Genomic DNA, 17513 nt, shown 5'->3' with positions numbered 1-17513 from the left:
TGAATGCCCACTCTGCTTGGCCCCTGCTAATGCTAATCCCAATCCTCAGGAACAGAAGTTTTCAGATGCCCCGTGACGGTGTAACTGGGCTCACTGCCACTGCCCAGACACTCATGGGCCAGGCCTGCGTGTCACACGCACAGCACCAGGAGGTCTCCGCGACCAAGAGATGCAGGTGGGTGTCTTCAGCTGCAGCAGGAATTACCTGTTTTGATTTCCCCTTCTCTGCACACTTTGCTTTTTTGTCTTCTGAGACCTCCCAGTACACCTGTGAGGGGTAATCAGAGTCTGTTTCACTGTGTATTCTCCTTTGAAGAAGAGCTACAGACATAAAAAAATGCACTTTATTAACTGTGTGATGGTGTTCAGAACAGACGTGTCTCCAGAGCAGACAGAGGCTCAGACCAGGAGGGAGGCTGGAGAGCAGAGAGATGTTGATGCCCTGGAGCACCTGGCCCTTCCAGAATGCTCTTTGATCCTTACCAGAAACACACAGGGCCTAGAAAGCCTTTCCCACAGTCGCACTATCCCCACAAAGAGCAACAGCAGTGAAACTATTGCAAGTGGGAGAATTTAATTATGTGGCAAGAAGCTAAACTCTGAAGCCTTTTTCCGAATGCACTGAAAAGCAACCTCATATTACCCACAACCACCAAAGGTATGGGACCAGCCAAGACACCCTGTCCATGGATGGATGGATGGATAAAGACAAAGTGTGTACATATATAATGGCGTATTATTCAGCCCCAGAATGGGATCCTGTCATTTGCAGCTACGTGGATGGAACTTGCAGGCGTCCTGTTGAATGAAATAAGCCAGATCTAGAGAGACAAGCCCTGCATGTTCCACCACCAAGGTGCAGGAAGCTAAGTGAGGCTGACTCGCAAGTAGAAGAGTGATTACCAGCGGCTGGGAAGGGTGTGTGCTGGACACCATCACACAAATAGCATGCTGAACCCCACTGATACCTACAATTAATTCATGTTATTTAAAAAGTGACTTTAAAACAGTGTCTTGACACTGACAGTCAATGAATGGCAGAATCACTATGCCAGAGACCCGTGTTTGGTGGCTGACAGGGATGCAGTTAGCAGCACTGTGTCAGGGCAGCAGCCTTCTTAGTGATGGTAGTGCTGCTGCCTCTCCATGAGGTCCTGAAACTGATGCTAAAATGACAATAACGGGATATTTTTCACCCCTCAGCAACCCACACAAGGTTTGGGGTGCAGTGGTCAGGAAGCACAGAGCTCTGTGGGGAGGGGGGGGCCCCTTGGGGGTCTATACTGTGCCGGGCACAGACACACCGCACAGTATGTGCATGGCGGTGAAGTCCCAGGAAGACACAGAGAAGCAGGCAAGGTCCCACCTCAACGATCACCTGCCTGACAGGGAAGGCAAACTGTGCCGAGCCTGGCTGGGCGCCCATTTTCTCTTTTGAGAACGAGGGACCACAGTGATGGCTCTCAGAGGCGCATCTATGCTGGGCATACAGTGCCCACAATTCCCAGACCCTTCTGCTCATGTGACCACATGGAGTCAGGGCTCAGAGGATGAGTGCTGGACCTGAGAAAGGAGAAGGACACGACCAGCCCCAGCTTAGAGTGACTCCTGGTGCAGACGCTTCATTCCAAAGGATCAGGTTCAGAAGCTCACTTACATGTCAGACAAAGTTAAGAAATACAAGAGGCCATGAAACTAAAGATAAAGCAAGAGCTCAGCTCTAGGAAATGTCCACGGTGAGCCTAGACAGCCTGATTTAGGATTGCAGAAAAGTCACCCATCCACCATGCCCCAGAGCCACCCAGTGGCTGTGCTGCCAAGGATGGGATGATTGAGAGTCAGACACGGACCAGGGGCTGAGGATGCAGCTCTGGTGTGCTCTCTGAGCACGCAAAAGGCCCTGCATGCCACCCCCAGCACCACCGAAAAAAAAAAAACACTCAAAAAGAAGAGATGAAAAGAGGAAAGTCTTCGGGTGAGCTGTTGGTAGGTACTCTGAGACAGGCTGATGGACACAGGTGCAGAAAGGAGGTCCCGAGGCTCGGGGTGGGCTGTACAATACCTGTGGAACACAGGACGTACCTCATGCAGCTTCCGGGAGATATTGAGCGCGCTCACTGCAAAGATGGCTTCCCGTGCACCCACGTACAGGGTGCCCTCATCCTCGCCCATCAGCAGGGCTGAGTAGTTGTAGATGCCAGCCTCGTGAAACCGCACCAGCCCCACCTCTGCAGGACGCAAGGGCACCATCAAAGAGGGAGAAGAGGAAAAAGAAGCAGTTGTTTCCAAGCCTACACACCCTATCTCAGTTACAGCAAGCGCAGTCATGTGGTGAGGCCCCCACAGTGCAGCCATTGAGGCCACAGGGCAGGTGGCAACACAGGTGACAACGCAGCCACCAAGCACATGTGACGGACAGGCCCCATGTATACGCATCCACATCCCAAGACTGGGCCCCACTCCCCTCTGTCCTTCAGGATCTACCAGGTCCAGTGCCAACTCAGTGGCCCCAGAGACCCAACCAGCACCGCATCTGTGCAGCCACCCCTTATCTATGTGTCTTCAGGAGCTGGTTCTTCATGCACTGGCTGCCCTGGTGGCACCTTCCTCACTGCCTCTGGGCCTTTGCACAGTCCTGCTGTATCCTGCCCACCACCCCGGGAGTCTGACCTGGGGCTTTCCTCTCTGAGGCCGCCTGGCACCGATTGGCACAGAACTGACATCACACCAAAGCTCCCTCGTTTCTTCTGCCATATCCGTGCACAATGAACTGAGTCCTTGCAAATATAAATCCCACTTGACTACCCAGCACCCAACGCAGTGCCAAGCACACAGGGGTGCCGGAGAATCACTAACAAGTGAGCTTCCGAATCTGATCCTTTGGAATGAAGTGTCTGCACCAGGGGTCAGTTAAGCTGGGGCTGGTGGTCTCCCTCTCCCTTCTCAGGTCCAGCACTTGTCCTCCACGTTAATGCTTCCTGTTCTGATTCTGTCTGGCGGAAGGCAGCCGCACGTAGGCTGCAGATCCTGCCTCTGTGCGAGCATGACTCGTGAGTCTGTACCACACGCTCCCAGTCCTGACTAAGCATCGCCTTGCTCAGCTCTCCGTCCTCCAAGCCAGAGACCAGGATCCCAGCACACATTTCTTAAGAGAGGGAAAAACTAAGCCGAGATCAGCGGGCAGGAAATGCGATCTACTGGCCTGACCCCCAGCCTTGGACACACAACCCGTCCTCTCGTACTTCTGGCTCTCCTTTGGTGCCCAGGCAGATTCTCACCTGGTGCTTGGCAGCCTCAGACAACAAGGATGAGGTGGGACATCCAGTCAGAGGGCTGGACAGGCCCTGCAGGCTCCCAACACCAGAGCACCCATCCAAGGCTCCCTGCAGGGCCACTGGCTCATGCCCCAGTGTGCCCAGTACCCATCCCAGCATTCTGAGCAGCTGTCACGACAGCCCCATGAGCACCACCCTGGCACCAGCTCACCTTGGTGTTCCCAGGTGATCCGGGGAATGGGCGCAAATGCCACTGCTGCCCCAAACACCAGCGCCAGGGCTGGGAGCAGCTCCGCGGCAGCGCCGTACATCCTCACAGGTGGGGGCCTCGGCAGGGTCTCCAGCAGCAAATTCTCATGGGCAGCAGGGGTTTGTGGCAGGCGTCAGAGGGACAGCGCTCAGAGGCTGCAGGCCAGCGGCAGCAGCACAGTGCAGACCTGGTGAGTGGTAAGGTCCCTCAGAACCCACATTGCCCTGCTTGCCAGGGGAGACGCGGGCTGCTCCCTCCACCTTCGTCCAAGAGCACTGCGGTTTTGCGCAGCCTCTGAAGGAGCCCTGGAGAAGGAAGAGGAAGGGGTCACGGGTCAGGATGTGGGGCAACCTGCTGCCCCATGCTCAACGGCCCCCACTGTACTTCTGTCCCATCCTGTCAGGGTCCAGCACTGAGCAGCACCCAGGGGCCTAGGAGCTGGGAGGCCGCTGGAGAGCTCCGCCCCAAGTGCACACAGAGGAACACAGCAGTCACCAGGAGCCAGCATTTCCCCCTGGACCCAGTGGCCCCACACAGGAGGGCAGACAGGCGGAGAGGGAAGTGGGTGGAGGGGACGCCGGTGACAGGACAGATCCCACAGGCAGCGAGGGGACGGAAGCTGAGTCTCAGGCAGCTTAGAGACTCTGACTGTCCATGCCCTATAATGCTCACTGAGAAAAATGGCCCAGGAAGATGGGGTTGTCACAGAGAGCTGAAATGCACACAGTACGCACACAGATCTGTGCACATGCTCATACGTGCAAGCATATAAACACACACATTACATGTGCTCAGGAGAACACAGGAACATGTGCACAAGAGGCCTTTCCACACAGCAGTGGCTGGGCTGAAGAGACACAGTAGCCTGAAGCCATTGCATTAGCTTCCAATCTACTGAACGGCGCATGCACACCTTGGGAATGGCAGTCAGGGACTCAGCTTTGTCTAGAAAGAAGCCACACCTCGTGAAAAGCACGGCTCACAACACTGATGAAACTGGCCGGCTGGGCGGGGACTCAGTCTCCCCTCCCCAGCTACTCCAATGCCCCAGGGCAGCTCCCTCATTATCTGCCCCCACCAGGACCCTGAGGCCCCTGTGAGACTGGATGCAACCCTTCTGAGCACCCTGCCACGCCCGGCCCGGCTCCTAGTACAGCCCTAGCCTGTCGCCTGCCCATCTTGCAGAGGAGGAGAAGACAGGTGGCTGTGGAAGCAACCAGACTGCCAGATGTGTGCTTCTTCGGCCCGGTGCTTCCCCCACACTCACCCAGCACCCACCAAGCTGCATGGTCTCATCGCAGGTGATCATGAGCTCCCCAAGTCAGGACACCCTGTCCCTGTGTCCGCCGGGCTCGGCTCTCCTACTGAGGGCTGGTGGACTCGATGGCCATCATTTCCAGCTTTTGGTTCTGCCCCAGGGAAACTACCCCTGGTACTGAGGGTGAGTGAGGCTCTGGCCAGCACAGCTCTCCACAGAAATGGAGCCATGTGCCCCAGCACCCTGAGGGACGCTGACTCTCAGTGATACCAGATGCCACAGGAAGCTGAGAACAGAGCACGTCCACACGAGGAAGCAGGAATGTGCTGTCCTCGAGTGGACGCAGGCACCCACACTGAGCTCATGAACATATCCTGCATGCAGGGCCTTGCGGTGCTGGGCAGCAGGGGTCCTGGGAGTCCAGGCCACGGTGATGCTCTTATACCAGGGAGCCACCACCTGCAGCCCCACGCTAACACTGGCAACAGTATGTGCCAGGCAGTATGAGGCAACAGTGTATGACACAGCCTGGGCCCAGTCCTGGGGCCTGAACCACGGGAAGCCATGTCCTCTCCACAGCCCATCTCCAAGTCAGCTCCTCGGGCCTGCCCATCCCAAGTCTACAGTCAGATGAGACCCCTCAGGTAGAAATCAGCTTTGGAGGTGGGCAGAGTGGTGCACACCTGTGATCCCAGCACTCTGGGTCGCTGAGGCAGGAGGATAACAAATTCAAGCCCAGCCTGGGCGACTCAGTGAGATCCTGTTTCAGAAAAAAAAAATGTCATAAAGGGCTGAGGATGTTGCCTTGGGTTCAATCCCTAGAACTGGAAACAAACAAACAAATCCAGCCATGGGGGAGGCACAGGCTATGTGAACAGACGCAGGGCAGAGTCTGCCTCGGGAGCAGCCGCTGAGCCAGACCGCATGGGGCAGGCGCAGGTGCTCACTCTCCAGCTGCTCACCCTGCTGTGTGTTTAGAAGAACTCTGTAATAAAATGCTACCAAGTACTCTTTCAGAAAGGCAGAAAGGAGGATGACAGCACATGCCGCGTTCACTGCAAAACAACAGGACCACATGATACTGACCTGAGCTGAGCACCACCATGCCGGACAGGAAGGTCTGTGCCCTGGACTGGGCTCGCACGGCGTCCCCAACCAGGACACCAATGTGTCCCTCATGACCCAAGCCACAACAGCACCCTGCACAGGGCATGGCCCCAATGTGGGCACGAGAGGCCTGGGTGGGAAGCTCAGGATCTGCACAGCTCGCAGAGGGACAGAGGGCAAGAGGGGTCTGGGGGCACAAGGAGGGCTGGGCACTGTGCGCTGACCTGGAGCTGGGTGCCCCACCTCACTCCCTGAGGATGGGGGAGCCAGGCACACAGTGCTGTGCCCATCACATTGCCGCCCCAAGCCGCTTGCTCCACCAGTGCTGCTGGTTCCCTGACTGGGTGCCCTGACCTCCTGAGCAGCCTCTGCTTTTCACTCTTGCCAGCTATGGTACAGATCACCAACTTCCTGTCCCTCCTCAGTAATCCCAAGCTTCCCAGGGCCAGTGGCTCGCCCAGCTAGCTCATCACATTCCCAAGCAATCTTGACTCTGGCCAAAGACCTGCAAAGGAAAATTATTAGACAGGAATTGCATGAAAGCTCTTTAAATGAGGCTGATTCACCTAGCAACTGTATTTTTGCTTTCAGCCTTTCCTCTTGTTCTTGCTGGGAACTTAAAGTTCATGTTTGGAGCTCTGGCAGCCATCTTGTGAATGTGAAAATAAGGGTGTCATCCTATGAAAGGCCAAGTGGAAACCCACTGACCACACAGCGGAAACTTTGCACTTGCTTTCTGCTTTCCACTGTTTCATAGTAAACATTTAATCTCTAAATGATCTGCTCTCAGATTTTTGTTACCAAGAGATTCAATTCCAAACTGATGCAACCGCCCTTCGATCCATTCACTACAGCGGAAGCAGCCAGAGTCAGGTTTTCACTGGAAAGCAGGCTGCATCGCTCCCCTCGTGAAAGTCACTGATACCTGCATCGCCCAGAATAAAAGCCACGCTGCCAATGACAATTAAGACGCCCACAGAGAAGGATGAGCGCCCTCCACCTCCTTTAACCCTTCTGTCCCGGCCACAACACACGCAGCTTGCGCCTCTGTGGGTAGATGCATGACGTTAGACACCTGCTCAAACCAAGTGTGAGTCAAGGCAAGATCACCACCTGTGACACACTGAGGAAGACCACCTGGGCGACTCTCCTTAAAAGAGGAGCAATTGCCTCTGTTTTGGTTGAGCCTGGCCCTATTTCCATGTATTGATACATATTGAGCTGGCTAGAACCCTTTCCTTATCCCTTCAGTTGGCTTTAAGCAATGCGTATCAGTCTAGCCAAGGTGCTGATGGTAATCTTTGGAGATGGCAGGTGTGTTTCCCAGACCCCCTATTGCTCCCTTGAGTGAGCCGGGATGAGGCAGGATGTGTGAGCCAATGCTCCACGCTGTCAGCTGGGATCAAACATTGGGAATAGGGGCTATGACTTCCTGGGGCTTCAAAGATTACACATCAGAGTTGAAGCACTCACCCCAAAACATTACACGCTATCTCAACTGAGTTATGCAGATTACTCCTTCTGCATTATCTCTCTGCATATGGCAGAGGTGATTTCAGGCCTCCTACCTAGCCTAGCTCATGGCACTCATGTATTTCCAGCCACTCTCACAGTCACTCATCCTCAAGCCAGTCCCTTCTTCACAAATGAATAAAATCTGGGTTCGGTCCTGGGTGTAGCCCTTTGTTCCAGATGGCCATCATCACGGCTGGACTTAGGGCCCCTTGGCTCCCCATAACTACCGTTAGTGTCTTTATTAGTGTCTTTATTCTCGCCATGGGGTGCACTGGAAGTGGTAGATTGGAATTAACTTACTAGAATTCCAGTAACGTTTCATGGGATTGCAAATATAAACTTCCTGGGCCGCGAGGAGGACTGGGAAGCGCTCTCTATAACACACAGATGACTCTGTGTAAAGGAGACTGGATGTCGGAGCTTCTGTGGGAATCCCTACACCCCTCTGCTCCAAACAACTGAAAAAGCTGAAGTACGTCACAAGCACCAAGGGGCGGGGCTTGGCTAGGGCAGAGCACTTGCCCAGCACACGCACAGCCCCGGGTTTGAGCCCCCAGTGCTGCAGAAGACAACAGTGATAGCCTGTGCAGGTCCTATGAGCCTGACCCCGGCCTGGAGCAGTGATGTGAGCCCCAGGACAGCATGGTTCTTGTCACACCAGACACCACACAGCCTGACCTTCTGCGGGGAGGGGTCCCATGCATGCTGAGCTCCCCCCTCTGCACCCCATCCTGGGGGCCCGGATGTGCTTCAGAAGCCAGGGTAGGAAACAAAGGTTCCTCTCTCCGGACACTGAAGCCAAAACACCGAGAAGACCTTGGTTCTTTCCTTAAGTCCAGTGAGATGGCACCTAAGTGACACACACAAGGATGGAAACAGAAGGAGAAGGTGACAGCCCAGGGGATGTGGACAAACTTCCGAAGCTGGAAAGAAAACGGTGCGCAATGCCCAGCAGGTAGACAGGCGGCTCTCCCGGGGGCAGCTGTGCTGTGGAGTTACACTGCCACCGCTCTCCACATGCTGTCAGGAGGGCTACTGTCCACTTCTGCCACACAGATACAACAGACACACAAGGAGATGCACAACAGACAGCACACAGATATGAGGCAGTAAGGAGCCGAGTTCCTCGCCTCAGTGTTAAATTAACTTGTTTAACTGTGATAAACCTGCAGAGCGGGAGCTCTAGTGCTGGCTGTGTTTGCCCACAGCTGTCACGCACTGCCGGCGCCAACTGACACATGTGCCACAGAGAGCTGCAGCCAGAGCTGGAGTGAAGAGGCTGTCAAGGAAGCGGCTGGGGGAGCGAGAGGGAGCTTGGAAAGCAGCCTGCGGATGGAAGAAGCCCGAGCCGGGGGTCGAGGTTTCCCACAAAGTCACACAACGTGATGGAGCTTAGAAAGGGAGAGAAGAAAGGAGAAAGCTGGAGATGGACTGGATGCTGCAGTCCCACATCTCACAAGCCATTCTGGCAAAGAGTGCGAAATCTGAGGACTTCACAGGGAAAGAATAAAGGATTAATGCGGGAAGGTCAGATGCTTTCAGATGAGAGCGCCCAGCGGCACCAGGAGTGAGTGCTGTCTGCTGTTCGGCCTCCCAAGGTGATGTGGGGGAAACGCGCATCAGAATCACCATCTGTGCTCTCCGAAGTCAAAGAATGAATTCTAAGGAACAGCGGAGGCTAAGAGCAGGAAATGTACCGGGAAAAGGAATGGGGAACAGGAACAGATCCTGAGAGACAGGAGGGGTCACAAATGGGTTGGCAGTGAGCCCACTTCTCAAAGGAAGCTTCACAGAGCAAAGTCATGAGGTGACTACAACATGGGTCAAAATTATGATCGACCAGTAAGACTGCAAGTAGAGTCATTTAGGAAATATTGACCTAATGGTAGTAAGGGCAGATGGGCGACATCATTAACCTTGGTCAATAATCCACAGTCTTAGTTTTATCTTTAGTCTTAATGGTCTTAGTCAGTGGGAGAGGATGATCCACCCCCAACAAAATAATGGGAACTCTCAAAATGGTGACGCCAATAATCTCAGGCTTCTGAGTACCTCTTAGGGAACCATGCAAATCTAGCCACTGTGACGGTAACCTTCAGACGTGCCTCCCGCCACAGCCCTGATGCACTCCTCCGTACTGACTCCCTCGGGCACCCAGCCCTGTCTGACTGCCTGCTATATTTTTACCTAACTTAGCTGCCTATGATAAAGGAGTCCGGGAGCCCAGGATCCTCAAGAGAAGATCTTGAGTGTGTCTGGGAAAGACACAGGTTACAAGGTCATGAAGAAGTTACTTTAGCTTTCCTGAAACCGTGGGGACACCACAATGCCTTGCAGTCCTAGACAAGGCAATATTCACCTAGAGTTTTTTAGCCAGAGTACCCACCAGTATGAACGGGGCACAACAATACACTTTACACCTCAACTCTCTAACTTTTTAACCTCCGTCTACCCTTTCTCAGAAAGGATTGAAGGATCAGCTCCACCAAACAAAGGAGTGTGTCCCAGGTCTTCCTTCCTAGGAGGCAGGTGGGCACCACCACGCCTGGCCCATCAGTGTTTTACCAAGACCCCCACAGTTTTTGCCCCCTTGTTTTATAAGGCCTCCAAGACTTCCAGGAAACTGGATCGCTCACTAAGCAGCAGAGTATGCTGAGCAGGACACGAAACTCAGTTCTTGGAGGGCTGTGGGGCCAAGGGACTCAGCTTTGTTACCCGTGAGTTCATGCCTCCAGCACAACGTACCCCTCCACAAAGCACCTCAGGGCCTTTGCACATGCTGTTCCCACTCTAGGGACAGTCTTCCCTGGAGTTCTAGTCAGCTCCTTCCTGCAGTGATCCTCTGCTCCACCTCCCCCACCCCACTGTTCATCTTCTTCTGCTCCACAGCAGATGGCGTAAAGACTTGGCAGCATCTCCAGGACTCAGTCCCTTCTGAGGTAGGGCCAAATCAGGAACCCCTAAAGTTCTGTTATGATACAAGGGTCACAGCAGAGGATGCAGGAGAGACTCTAAGAACAGAGTGTTCCATGAAACAAAGTCCCCAGGGCAGAGACCCCACATAAACCCTGTGCCAGCACTCACACTGAGACTGCACAATGGCCGCACTGCCCTGGGGACGCATGCGGAGAACAGCTCGTGACTCTCCACACCTCCCCAGGGGGCGCCAGCAGCTCTGGACGAGGGGCCTGGCCCAGAACTGTTCATCACACTGCTTACAGGGAAAAGCATCTCCTCTCCCTACACTGCCCTACCAGGCCAGCTCAGGCGGCCTCGGGAGCCCCCAGTGTGCTCTGGCTGGTAGCGAGACCATTCACCACTGAGCAGACCCCTCGCTGCCCGGTGGGCTCTGGCCCAGATGGGCCTCTCGATCACATGACCCCAGGAACCAAAGGTCAGGACAGGCCCAAACCACAGGGGCTGAGGGACAGGCCACAAGCTCCGTGACACGAAACGGTCCCACGCTTCTTTCTTCAACAAGCACTCCTTGTTTGGTATCAGTCCAAAGCAGAGCACGCGCCCTCCCCACACAGATCTGCCACCAGAGTGTCTTCCAGGAGCAGTGGCTCACAGCCACCAACACGGTGTCCGGTCACCTTACTCCTCATATTTAAATTAAATCAACCTTTCTTCCCCTGTGTTCTCAAGCATTTCTGAGAGGACAGTGCATCCCACTGGGAAGTGCGGCTGACGAAGGCCACTCTGTGCTGACAGTGCAGAGCTGTCCCACTTTGCATTTGGGGAAGGACCTGACAGAGAAGCCCACTAGAGACAGGTTATGAACGCCGCTCCCACCGGGTACGTGCGATTGTGCTGCTCTTGAGGAGTACACGCACCAGCCGAAAGGTCAGGAGAATCAGCCCCAGGGGCTCTGAGTCCCTCCTTCCTGCCTGCCTAGGCCTGTCAGACAGACAGCAGCTCCACAGCTCAAGGGCCCTGAAAGTCAAGCATAGTACCAGTGACCAGCTGAGAAAGGTGGGGCCAGTCACACAGGTGGCTTTTGTGTATGTGTGCATGTGGGCGTGTACATGCACATCCGGGCCTGCATGGACCTGTGTGTGCGTTCACATTTGTGTGCAGTGATGAGTGTATGTGTATCAATGTGCATGTGTACGCATGTGTGTGCATCTTTGTAAGTGTGAGTATCTGTATTTAGACACCTGTGTAGGTACAATATGCATCTGTGCGTGCGTGCATGTAACTCTAGGTTCCTGCATGTGTCCCTCTGTATAGGTGTGTGTGCATGCATGTGTGTATGCATGTGTGTGTCACTCAATGCAGCATACAAATTCTGATCTAATGTTGAATCTTAGATTTGGCTCCTCACTGGCACCTGGCATCAGGGCTGGGTCACTGAGGGGACACTGGTCACTCATACTCAGAAGGGTCAGTGCTCTTGCTGACACTAAAGCGGCCTATTCCACATCCCACGGACTCTGGGAGAGGGCATGCTGGAGGGCTATGGACAGGCTGACCTGATGATGGCCATCACCGCTTGCCTGGACCCCACCTGGAGGAGGCTGTTCGTCTCCTGTCCCATTGGTCTGTCCACACAGGGTGGTGAACCCCCATGGCACTGTGGGGTCACAGTCGGGACAGTGGTAGATGTGCTTACTACACCTCCCTTGTGAGCCAGGAGCAGGCAGCCACATGCGAGGGAGGAGACAGCATGGCCCTCCTCAACCGCATCCTGTGGTGCTGGGGTCTGGCACTCAACCTGCGTGAGTCCTGCACTCCCTCCCATCCCCTTATGGTGCTGATGCCACCTCCCTGCACACTGCACAAAAAGAGCCCGTCCTTCAGGGACCCAGGGCAGCTTCAGGAGCTCCCCACATCACAACCCAGCAGCTGCAGAGCGGACTGCTGGAGACCTGCACTCTGACCCTGGAGGAGGCACTCTGGTCTATAGCTGCGCTGTGCTGGACCAAGACTGTGCCAGCAGGGACAAGCAAGGCACAGTGGGATGTCTCAGGCCTGCTTTCACTCCTGTCCACACTACAACCTGGGCGCTCAGAGTGCTGTGATAGGAGGGAACCACGGCACGGACAGGGCAGCAGACTGGATGCACACACATCCATCAAGAGCGTAAAGACGAGGTGTGACAACAGGGCATGTAATTAGGTCACAAATGGGTTAGTGTCCCCATAGCAGAGGCTTCAGAGGGCTACCTCACCCCACTGCCACATGAGCACCCAGAGAGAAAGGCCCATCGCCCAGTGAGGAAGCAGGCCCTTGCCACACACAGACTCTGCCGGCGTCTTGATCTTAGACCTCCAGCCGGCAGAACAGAAACCAAAATGTCTATTGTTTATCAGCTGCCCAGTTGGTGCTACAGCAGCCTGAGCCTGGGAAGACCACAACCAACCCAGGGCTGCCCAACCACACAGTGCATCCGGCAGAGAATCTCCAGAAGGCCAGGGGACAGAGCACATGGGGCTGGGTCAATAAAATGTCAGTGACACAGCGCTTTAATCACCAGCACTTTTAGTTCCCAGTGTGTGACCTATGGGGAGGGTGAAATCATGTAAAGATGATACAATGAAGTATAGCCTGCCTTGACTTATTTGCACCGTTAATTTTTCCATCTTGTAACTCCAAGATTTAACTGCATTAAAGAAATTGCTACCACACAGAAAAGAGAAATTTGAAAAACTGCCACTGGCCAGTGCCACAAGGGTATGGGGTGCCAGTTCTGAGGGCCACGGGAAGGGTCCCGCTCTCCCATACACCACCTAGCACTGCTCAGGTGCAGCCTTCAGACAGTGCAGCAATAGCAAGGTGCATACCTAAGGGTGGCAGCTCGCTAGGGGCAGTTGGCAAGCATACCATGAAGACATAAAGCTGTCAGGGGCAGAGGCCTGGTGTAGAGACAGCCACAGGCTCGCCACAGGCTCTCCATGGGAAGCAGCTGCAGAGCCCAGGGCGCAGTGGACCAAGCTATGTGGTGAGGATGTCAGTCTACACAGATATACAGACAGTAGATACGGTGGGAGGGCACACAAGGACACAGACAAGCATGGACACACACATACACGGCATGGACACCAGACATGGACACACAAAGACACAGAAGTGTGCATACCCGTACACATGTGGACATGCAGACATCAACATGTGTGAGCTTGGACACATGTCCAACTGCTGACAGGTTATCTGTGGGGAGGGTGAGGGGGATGGCCAGGAAATGCCCTTTTTAATATTTGTATTTTAAATAGTGAGTTATGTTTTTATATGACTTTTGTAAAACAAAAATCCATTTATTCATTAAAAATTGATGTCTCAGCTTGCTTTGGCGGCATACACCCTAGCACTCTAGGAGGCTGAGGAAGAAGAATCCTAGATTTGAGGCAAATGTGGGCAACTCAGTGAGTGAGAGCCCATCTCAAAATACGAAGTGAAAAAGGGGCTGCAGATGCAGCTCAGTGTGAAGATCTGGGTTCAATCCCCAGTACAGTAAGTCTCCAACTTCGGAACGATCAAGCCGCAAACTTTCACAGGTGCACTGTCTAAGACTCACTTTGTTGGACTCAGAATGAATTTGACTTACAAACATTCTCCCAGAAAGGAACTCATTTGTAAGTTGGGGACATACTGTACTGCAAAAACGGAAAAAAAATGACAGCTCAACTGTGTGACACTGAAGCCAGGGCACCAAGAATGTAGAAGGAACTCCTTGATGACATGAAACACTGGTGTCATTCCTCCACATGCTAAGGTGTCCCTCGCTCACTGATATGCCCTGGCATGCTCCTCACCTTGTATATGGGAAACGAGAAGCACTGCTTTCTTAAATATACTCAGTGCATCACAGAGACCAACAGGAAGAGCCACGCCTCCCCAGTTCGACACAGAAACGCTTACCACTAACACAGTACCGTGTGCACTGCTGTGCCTGCAACTGCCCCCAGCTAAAGCTTCCAAGACACTTCTCTAAAATAAAGCAGCAAAAATCAAAGACAAATGATCTAAGCGGGGAGAGAGACCCGAGGAAAATGACACCTGTAACTGAAGTGCCAACTCTTAGAACTCCTTGTAGAGTGCTCTCATAAACTGGTAAGAAAAACAGCCCCCACCCAACATACAAGGTAATTTATTTTTTTAAAAGGTGCACAACCAGCCACTGCGCATCCAATGTGCGAGGTGTCTCTGACTCGCACAGCAACACAAGGCACTCTCGCTGAGGTCACACACGGCCGGGCTTCTTTGGTGTGAGTATCACCTGGTGTGTGTGTCTTCTGAGAGCAAGCAAATAATCCTGCTCCACCACCCCTGAAAGCCACAGAGAGGGGACAACAAAGTCGGCCTCTGCTTCAATTTCTATCCATTATGCTGCTTCCTTCACTTTGCTCTAAAAGTAACTACACTGCTCAGAATACCTAAGATGAAGCATGAAATGGTCCACATCCCATGAATGACACTAGAGCCCCTTTCTTACAGTATCTCACCACCTACTTCTCTTTGCCCCTCAAGGGAGAAAAGCAAGGTTGTTGCCACCCCGCTAGAGGCCAGTGCGCCCTGAGGAGCCGGGCAGCCTGGGTCCCCTCCCAGGAGCAAGGACAGCTGGGCACGAGTGACAAGAGGAGGGGAGTTGGGAAAATGAATCAGGAGGAGAGAAGAGGAAAGGCCTCCGGGCTGGGCCCTCCACCCCCACAGAATGGCACAAGTCTAACTCTTGCCTCAGGGAACATGCAGGTGGCACTCTACCACCTGCCAGAGGGCATCGGCCCAGACAGACAGATCGGAGGGCCCAGGACAGAATGATTTACCTGTGTCTTGTGCTGCTGTAGGCTTTCCGCCCTCTTCTGGCCCCGAGTCCTCAGAAACCTCCACTCTGAAAATAATGGGAGACCACAGTAAGTCCTCAAATTCCTCCCGTGAGCTCACGAACCCAGCATCACTTCTGGGAAGATACTGAAAATAAATTCTTATCACTTTTTAAAATTCTGGACCCAAGAGACAACGTCCTTCCCCAGCACCAAGAAGTGAGGTGCCCAGAAGCCAGCCAGCCCCCGGGTTGAAAGGGAAGTGCAGCCGCCAGTCACCAGGGCAAAGCCCTGACCACAGCCGCCTCCCTGCAAAATTAGCATTAGAACAAGAGCCCACGTGTAGGCAGCAGAGCTCAGGTACCGGAAAGCACTCTCTCACTGTCCATTCATTTCAGATAGGAATCTCCCACTACTCATCTTCCTGAGGCAGCCAAGAAACACTGGGACACAAACCAAACAATGCTCCTCCTCCTTTTCCTGCACCTGTGGTGCTTGTGTTTCAACCGACAGCCTCTCCCATGGTGGGTGAGCGTTCTGCCATGGAGCTACATCCCAGGCCTTACTTTGCTTTCTGCAGTAGTTTTTAAACCAAACAGAGAGATGTCCACCAGGGAGCAGCAAGGTTTTTGGGATATGTATCACCCTGTAAAGTGTGGGACAGAACCCTCCAAACAGCTCGCTGAGCCTGGCGACATAAACAATAATAGCAAGAAGATTTATCTAATCAGCTTGGCCAACCTGGAGGGCTGGTGCAGGACTGGAGGCAGCTGAGAAGGTGGCCAGGATGACACTGTGGCCCCTGATCGTAACCAGCCCACATCGGCTGACCTCAGCCCCAGCGCATTCTTTGCCAGGCGGGCAGGACTGCTGCTGATCTAGCACACACAATCACCATTCCTTCCTGAAGCCAGCTCAGCCAGACACTCTCCTGGAGGGACAGGGGACACCCCGACCCCCTGCCCCTTTCCTTCCTACACCACTTGGTGTCAGCAAATGGGAAGCACGTGTAAATGATCGCCATTCATCAGCGATCTGCAGCTGCCAGAGACCCATCCAAAGACCCTCGTCAGTGGCTGTCCTGAGGGCCGTATCTTCCCATTAGTACTACAAGAGGGTCCTGGGACAGGCCCCACACCCAGGATTGCTATTCTCACTGAAATGCCCACAGGCACTGGATGCCGCAACGGGGCCACTGGAGGACAAGTCCTACACCCAGAGGCAGTCTGAGAGAGCCCCACAGTGACCTACTCAAACTGGGCTTCACGGTCCCCTGGAAACACTTCAGTGGGAAAAGGGATTCACAAAAAGGAGTGTTAAGTAAACAAAGCAAATGCCAAGAATTCTGAAGCTGGAAAGCTTCTCCTCCGGAGTAATTAACCCTCATCACTTCAGTAAGTGAGGGCCCAGTGGTGGCTGGACAACTCATGCCACATCTGCCACCACCTCATGGTAGGAACAGATGACAGTGGGGCAAAGCAAGTCCTGTGTGTCTAGTTCCCAACAGCCTCCCAGGCCAGACCTGATCCCCCACCCTTCCGGCCAGGTCCAAGCCTAGCCTCTGACCTGCAGCCTCAGCCCAGGCTCTGAGTCACACTTCCCACCTCCTTGGTGACCCATAGGCCCCTGTCGCTGACTGGTCTGACCCTTTGTGCAGACTGCTTTCTCCTACTTCCTCAAAGTAAAACCCTACAAGTTATAATTAGATATCGCCCTGACCAAGAATGCAAAACACAGCCTCCCGTGTTAATTACCCACCACCGTTGTACTCACCACCTAAACTCTCACCTTAAATCTATTATCAGAAGTTAGAGTAAATGTGCAATGTTTTAAAAACTCAGACAAGATGATCTTTAAAAAACTATAATGATAACTAAAGTAAGACTTTACTTCCATCTCCTGAAGTGACGTTTCTGCACTCCCTGGCCCCTGTGGTCCTGTAACACAGGCAAAGAGCCTTCCACGGCCTGGTCACAAAATAAAGGAACAGCCCTAATCTGAAGAGAGACCCTCGTAGCAACCCGGGAGCGTGAGGTGAAGCGGGGAGTTGTAGCACAGCTGTCTATGACCTCTATGACCCTTAATAGCAGCAACGGGGCTTCCCTCTGCCTCTGCTCTACCTTGCCCTCACCTTCCAAGCAGAAGCAGCCCGCTGCTCCTCAGCATTTGTAGGACACCGAGGTGCAATGAGGCAAAGCAGGGGCCCTGGGGCACAATCACCAGAACTCCAGGTCTGCTCCTCCAAGCTGGGTGATTGTGGGGAAGTTCCCGGGCCTCTCCGGGACTGGTTCTTCATTCACAAAGTAGACCAACTACCTACACTGTTTGGTTGTTATGAAGAACTG

The 17513-nt window shown here is 53.7% G+C and overlaps 1 protein-coding gene across 2 annotated transcripts in view; it reads right to left on the bottom strand.

Annotated features, from left to right (window-relative positions):
* The window catches only part of Sema4d (sema domain, immunoglobulin domain (Ig), transmembrane domain (TM) and short cytoplasmic domain, (semaphorin) 4D), a gene marked incomplete at its 5' end in the record, with an annotated part of 102572 nt that overhangs the window by 19481 nt on the left and 65578 nt on the right, over nucleotides 1-17513 (bottom strand). The window contains 5 exon segments of one of the 2 annotated variants that reach the window (XM_005408877.2): nucleotides 206-268; nucleotides 2083-2228; nucleotides 3487-3830; nucleotides 5746-5838; nucleotides 15172-15236. In XM_005408877.2, coding sequence (XP_005408934.1) covers nucleotides 206-268; nucleotides 2083-2228; nucleotides 3487-3586 — 309 coding nt within the window. 2 annotated transcript variants of the gene reach the window in all.

Source organism: Chinchilla lanigera, unplaced genomic scaffold (assembly GCF_000276665.1).
Source record: "Chinchilla lanigera isolate Chin_1 unplaced genomic scaffold, ChiLan1.0 scaffold00114, whole genome shotgun sequence".
Classification (NCBI taxonomy): domain Eukaryota; kingdom Metazoa; phylum Chordata; class Mammalia; order Rodentia; family Chinchillidae; genus Chinchilla; species Chinchilla lanigera.
Note: the sequence above shows the minus strand (reverse complement) of the source record. Positions and strands in the feature narration are given on the sequence as shown.